Source organism: Lucilia cuprina, chromosome 5, assembly GCF_022045245.1.
Source record: "Lucilia cuprina isolate Lc7/37 chromosome 5, ASM2204524v1, whole genome shotgun sequence".
NCBI lineage: Eukaryota > Metazoa > Arthropoda > Insecta > Diptera > Calliphoridae > Lucilia > Lucilia cuprina.
The window spans coordinates 47,862,011-47,869,124 of record NC_060953.1 but is presented as its reverse complement, the minus strand read 5'-3'; the positions used below and the strand labels follow the sequence as shown (position 1 = coordinate 47,869,124).

Genomic DNA, 7,114 nt, shown 5'->3' with positions numbered 1-7,114 from the left:
TATAGACTAGACTATAGACTAGACTATAGACTAGACTATAGACTAGACTATAAACTAGACTATAGACTAGACCATAGACTAGACTATAGACTAGACTATAGACTAGACAATAGACTAGACTATAGACTAGACAATAGACTAGACTATAGACTAGACTATAGAATAGACTATAGGCTAGACTATTGACTAGACTATTGAATAGACTATAGACTAGACTATAGACTAGACTATAGACTAGACTATAGACTAGACTATAGACTAGACTATAGACTAGACTATAGACAAGACTTTAGACTAGACTATAGACAAGACTATAGACAAGACTATAGACAAGACTATACTATAGACTTGAGTATATAGTACACTAACAATTAGGCTAAAGAGTAGACTAAAGATTATACTATATAGAGTACACTAATCGCTAAAACACTTGTGTTACTAAAAGAAGAATATTTTTTTTTTCTCAAAAACTTCTAGTTTAATTAAAAATAAAAATTATTTTGCTTTATGAATTACTTTTCATTGATTCAGAGCAAAACTTCCGAATCAATTAGAAACCCTACCGTTATATGTTAAACAATTTTTTTATCATTTAATAAAAGTTAAAATGTTATCGAAGCCAAATTTATTACTCACCTCTTGAGATTTTCTTGTATTTTTGACTCATAAATTGCGAAGTTATTATTATTACTATTGGATGTTGTTGCGACTGCCGGTGATGATGATGATGTTGTTATCGGTTTTGTCTCATATATGTCATTACGTTCAGAACGATCTCGGGTAATGGGCATTTCAAAATCACCCAAAAATACTAAAGAAGTAGCGGCTAAGGGTATAACTCGAGGCTGTTGATATAATGTTGTCATTGTATTGTTGTTCGATGTTGATGACGTTAACGACAAAGGCAATGATGTTGTGGATGTTGATAATGGTATTTGTGCTGCTGTTGTTGTTGCTGTTGTGGCCATCACTGTCTTGGCTGTTTCCGTTAATTTTGTTGTCATCAACGGAGATGATTTGACATTGACAACGGTATTGGTAAATGCTGTTGTAGCGTTAGTATTCGGTTCTACAATTGAAGTGTTAGTTGCTGTGTTGGAGGCCAAGGCATTTTTACATAATAATGTCCATTGAGTGGTAGATTTAGGTAGGCGTGTCATTGTTGCTGTTGTTGGACAATCTTCCGTTTGATTATGTTGAGTTGTGGGATTTGTATTAATATTTATTTTAACTGTAGATATATTGGCATTGAGTTGCGTTAAAGATTTTCCATTATTGATATCATCATTTGAGCTGCTGCTGCTGTTATTGCTGTTGCTGTTGGTGGAGGAGGATGTTAGTGCTTTTGTTTTCATTTCCTCTTCAATATGTTGGAAATTTTGAGCAGTTTGTCGTTTGAGTGGTAAAGATTTCAAATATTCATAGTTGGGTTGTTGTTGTAGATTTTGACAGGCTCCACATTGTGGCCAATAGGAGCAGGTTTGTTTAGAGCAATCTTTAAGCAATTGTTGTTGCTGTTTTGTGTTTGTTGTTGTGTTATTTAGTGGAAAATTTGTTGTTTTTGATTTAAATAAATCACTATAAAAACAAACAAAAAAATTACAAACATAAAACAAAATAAAAATTTAAACAAAAAGTTGAAATCATGTTTTTGTTTTAGATAAAGTGTTGAGCATAGGTTTTTAAGGTATGGTGAATTTCTTTTACTGGTGAGTGGTGAGTTTTTTATGATTTCTAACTTCTTTGGGGTTTTTTTTCTTTCATTACACTTAATTTTTTTTTATTAATATTCAACACTACTGTTGTTGTTATTGTTAATTTTAAACTTAATTTATTATTGTTATTTATAATTTTTAATTAATATTTAGTTTTGTTAGTTATTAGTTATACATACTACTATTTAGTTGATCCTTAAAAGTTCAGGTGTGTTGAAATTTTATTTTAAATATATTTTTTTAAAATTTTTATTTGCCAAGCAGTCTTCCTTGTTTTTCAAAAACTTTTTGAATTTTTTTTGTCTTTAGTAGTTGAACTCATTAGTTTTAGTTTAAATACTAAATATTATTAAACTTATTTTAGTTAATTATATTTTATATTAAGTATTAGTGTTATGAAAGTGGAAATCACTACATTTTTAAGTTAATATTTATTTTAATTAATTTTAGTTGTTTGTTTTAATTTAAACATTCCAAGGTGTAAAAAAATGTTAGGAGTGGATTAAAAATTTTGGTTTTTTTAATTCAAGTTTTAGCGAGCGAGAAAAAGTGTGACTAATTTTATATTAGTTTTGTTAAATAATTCTCACACTCTCTTCTAACTAGGTTTCACGTTCTGGACAAGCTGTGTTTAATGTCATCCATAACAAATAAAAGCAATTTTTAGTTCAATCATTATTATTATTATTTAAACATGCAACAAGCTTGGGTTACACTCATTCAAATTCAATACCTTCCACGATTGTTACTTCTGGCGCGGCGATATAATTCATTATACTCATTGCGATAGTCATTTGGTTCGTTTGGTGTTATATCATCTCTGGAGCCAGCAGTGTGTGCTCGTTCCAGTGAATAATGTGACTCATTGGGACTGTGAGTTCTTCTCAACGATCTTTGTTGTTTCAAAGAATTCGAACTCATATGCTCATATGGCCTATTATCACTGTTCATAAAATTCAATTCTGAATTGCCGCCCGAATTAATGGTTTCACGATTTCTTAACATAGACATGGGTATATCATAATCACCGCCACCCGCACTTTCGCCACGACGAAAGTCCATAATAGGTGAACGATCTAATGACTTGCGCATTAAATCATAAGTCATCTCATGATCACACAAACGTGTGCCATAATTTTGTGGACTAGTAGTGGAACGTGGTACACTTAGATTATTACACGACGAACCCGATGACTGGGGACTTCGGGTATTTCGTCCATTACCCTCCACTGGTGAATTGCGTCTTATGCGCGCCACATGATTTCTATCACTATTCTCATTAGCCTGTAAATATCTCATAGCATTGGCATTTAAATTGTTATTTGTAACCACCGCTTCTCGGTAGTCCTCATCAAATGAACGGCTCTTATCAAATTCCAGTCTTAAGGCAGCCTCACGATTTAATAAATTTTGACTACCTATCAAGGAGTTATTACTATGTTGACTTTTGATATTATTGCCGGGCGCATTGTAATTACAATAGTCAAAATCAAAAGAACGGCTCTTATCTATATCACTTTGACGATGCCGTGCAGCACTATTAGCACCTGCTACACCTCCATTGCTGTTAATCAAGATCGATTGTGATTTACCTGTAGTTCGTATAGTGGGCGGAAAGTTTGTGGTTTGCATGTTGCTTAGATTATTTCTCATACTTGATTGTTGGTAGAGAGGCGGCTGATTGGTATTGGCATGATTCTGACCCACACAAACCACCATTTTATGGCCACGATTGGGAGAACGTTCGGTTAGTTGCAGAGATCTAAAGAAATGAGAAAAGGAAAACAAGAAGAACTGAACTAGAACTGAACTAGAACTGAACTTGAACTGAACTAGAACTGAACTAGAACTGAACTAGAACTGAACTAGAACTGAACTAGAACTGAACTAGAACTGAACTAGAACTGAGCTAGAACTGAACTAGAACTGAACTAGAACTGAACTAGAACTGAACTAGAACTGAACTAGAACTGAACTAGAACTGAACTAGAACTGAACTAGAACTGAACTAGAACTGAACTAGAACTAGAACTGAACTAGAACTGAACTAGAACTCAACTAGAACTGAACTAGAACTCAACTAGAACTGAACTAGAACTGAACTAGAACTAGAACTGAACTAGAACTGAACTAGAACTGAACTAGAACTGAACTAGAACTGAACTAGAACTAGAACTGAACTAGAACTGAACTATAATTAACTTACAACTTTAAAAGAACTAGAACTGAAAAAAACCTCCATGACTTGACTTAACGACTTACCTTGATCTTCTGATGCGATGTTCATCAGCCTGCTTAGCATTTCGGCCCAATGACCGACGATGCTGACTGCTGCCGACATTCATGCCAACAACACCCACTCTCAAGCCGCCAGGACCACTTCCATTCATAACACCAATACCACTTCCTCCAACAACCCCACCGCTATGACCATGGTTATCATGTTCACGGCCACTATAACTTGAACTTGATGAACTACGAGAAATGTTAATCTTTTCATGTTTACGCTCGAGTGTATTGCTGCGTGAACTTGAATTTTGTCGTGAACCACTCAATGAAACTTGTGAACCTTTTTTACGGCGATCTTCCGGGGTCAGAGATCTTGACTCGGGTGTTATGGAACGTTGTTTTCTAAGACTACTCGAAGAGCTATGGGATTCATTGCGATCAGGTGTTAGGGATCGTTGGCGTTGTGTTTTAAAAGGTGAATTGGACGGATGATAACTGTTGGTGTTCAAAAACTCTGAACTGCCGGCATCATCCTCTTCATTGTCCAACTCATCATTAGATAGATCTGCGACAAAAAGTTTAATAATTTCTTAGTAATATGAAATATTTTTTTATTATTTTTTATGTTAAGTTTTTAAATCCTATGAAAGTTAAATTCATTTTATTACATAATATATACAGTTTAGCAAGATACTAATAAATAACATTTGTAAATAATTTAGAGTTTGCGTTGGATGAAAAGTGTTGCAGCAAAAGAACTTTTAACTATTATCTCATCCATACCATTCATTAATATTTTGTTAGTTTTTTCGCTCTTTCTACCCCCATTCACTAACCAATCCTAAGTTTTTTTCACATGCCATTGAATCCAACACTAGCAATCAGTTTTAGATTTACATTCATCAGTTTCTTAACATAAAAAAAAATAAATAACTTGAATTATTTGTTTGAAATGTGGGATAAAAAGGAAAGGAGAAAAACTTCACGTACTAGAAATGGAAACTAAGACTAAAATAGGACTGAACTAGAACTCAACTAGATTTGAAAAATAACTGAACTAGAACTGAAGTACAAATGAACTAGAACTGAACTAGAATTGAATTAGAACTGAACTAGAACTGAACTAGAACTGAACTAGAACTGAACTATAACTGAACTAGAACTGAACTAGAATTGAACTAGAACTGAACTAGAACTGAACTAGAACTGAACTAGAACTGAACTAGAACTGAACTTGAACTGAACTAGAACTGAACTAGAACTGAACTAGAACTGAACTAGAACTGAACTAGAACTGAACTAGAACAGCACTAGAACTGCACTAGAACTGAAGTACAACTCAACTAGAACAGAACTAGAACTAAGGTGTAGTTGAACTGGAACTGAATTAAAACTTCGTCATCATGCTTTGCCACTAATTTTACGACTATCACTGTGGTCACATAGAACACTAACTACTCTTCGACATAAAAAAAACTAAATTTTTTTATATTGTCCATTCCTAGTTAAATGTTGAACAGCTAACTCCACATTGTGTTCGTGCAATAATTCTTTCACTACCATGTTTTATTTCTGGTTTAGCGTTGTGTTTAAAATTCATATTCCTTTTCAAATGCTGCTGGCCTGGTGGCGTGTGCGGGCAGTGGGTAAATGAGATAATGGCAAAACTTTTATATTTTTATCGTAGTTTTGCTGACAGATTGTTACAGACTTGAGTGTTAATTTTTTTCTATTCTGCTGTGCACGAGCACTGGCAATAAAATCTCTTAACTTTAATATTTTTCTGTACTTTTTTCAACAAAAAATTCGGAATATTGTTTACTTAGTTGGTCTGTTTAGTTGTCGTTGTTTTTGTAGTTGTTATCAAATGATGCAGATTTATTGTCATCATGATACCAGTGCAGAAAATAAAGCAAGAACAAAAAAAAAAAGGTAAGTGACAAACTAATTTCCAAGGATCTTAGGAAGCAATTTGAGGATTTAGTTTTATTACACTACAAAGTAGTTTGATGGCAAAATGAAGAAGAAAAATTATTTTAAAATTAAATTATGAATGGTTGGAAAAGTCCTTTTTGTAAAAATTTTTTTAGGAACTTACTTATAATAATATCAAAGAAGTTGCATATTTAAATTGGTAAATGGGGGCATACTTTAATTTTACACATTCATTTAAATTAAATTTTATAAGAACTGAACTAGATACAACTGAACTATAACCAAAGTATAACTGAATTAGAAATGAACTAGAACTGAACTAGAACTGAACTAGAAATGAACTAGAAATGAACTAGAACTGAACTAGAATTAACTAGAACTGAACTGGAACTGAACTAGAACTGAACTAGAACTGAACTAGAACTGAACTAGAACTGAAGAAGAACTGAACTAAAACTGAACTAGAACTGAACTAGAACTGAACTAGAACTGAACTAGAACTGAACTAGAACTGAACTAGAACTGAACTAGAACAAGAACTAGAACTGAACTAGAACTGAACTAGAACTGAACTAGAACTGAACTAGAACTGAACTAGAACTGAACTAGAACTGAACTAGAACTGAACTAGAACTAGAACTGAACTAGAACTGAACTAGAACTGATCTAGAACTGAACTAGAACTGAACTTGAACTGAACTGGATCCGAATTTTAATTAAATAAGATCTAAACTAGGGAAAATTTGAAATGATTTATTTTATAAGTAAAGTTTTATAGTAAAGTAAATTAAATTGTAGAAATGTTTAACCGAAAAAATTAATATTGTATATATAAATATAAAAATGTTTCAGTTTTATGTTGCAAGTAAGTAATCTAGCTAACATGTAGAACGATACATAAAACCCACATTTTCCATTTCGAAGAATAACTATTAAAAAGCACATGCTTGCAATCAATGACAAAGGATACGGAAGTTAAGACATATACATAAATATATATTACACACACTTATCTATTAGTGTGCTGCAAGATTGCATGAAATGAGTTCGTTTTAACAATATGCCCCTCGACTAATCCAAATCATTACTTGATATCCTTGGAAAAGACATTTATCGTTTATTTTTGGTTTATTAATACGAACATCTTGCAGTCATTACAAATCTAGAGGGATAGTGATCGAAAAAGCATCTTATATGTAAACTATTTATAAACTCTTATTAAAGTTTTTATATAT

The 7,114-nt window shown here is 32.7% G+C and overlaps 1 protein-coding gene across 1 annotated transcript; it reads right to left on the bottom strand.

Moving 5' to 3' along the window:
* Positions 1-617: 617 nt before the first annotated feature.
* On the bottom strand, positions 618-6,796 carry LOC124420260 (ras guanine nucleotide exchange factor Q-like). The gene is made up of 4 exons (XM_046952524.1): positions 6,763-6,796; positions 3,978-4,509; positions 2,449-3,477; positions 618-1,578 (listed from the first exon to the last, which is right to left on the bottom strand). The coding sequence occupies exons 1-4, from the start codon at positions 6,794-6,796 to the stop codon at positions 633-635; spliced, it is 2,541 nt and encodes an 846-aa protein (XP_046808480.1). The 3' UTR covers positions 618-632.
* Positions 6,797-7,114: the final 318 nt, after the last annotated feature.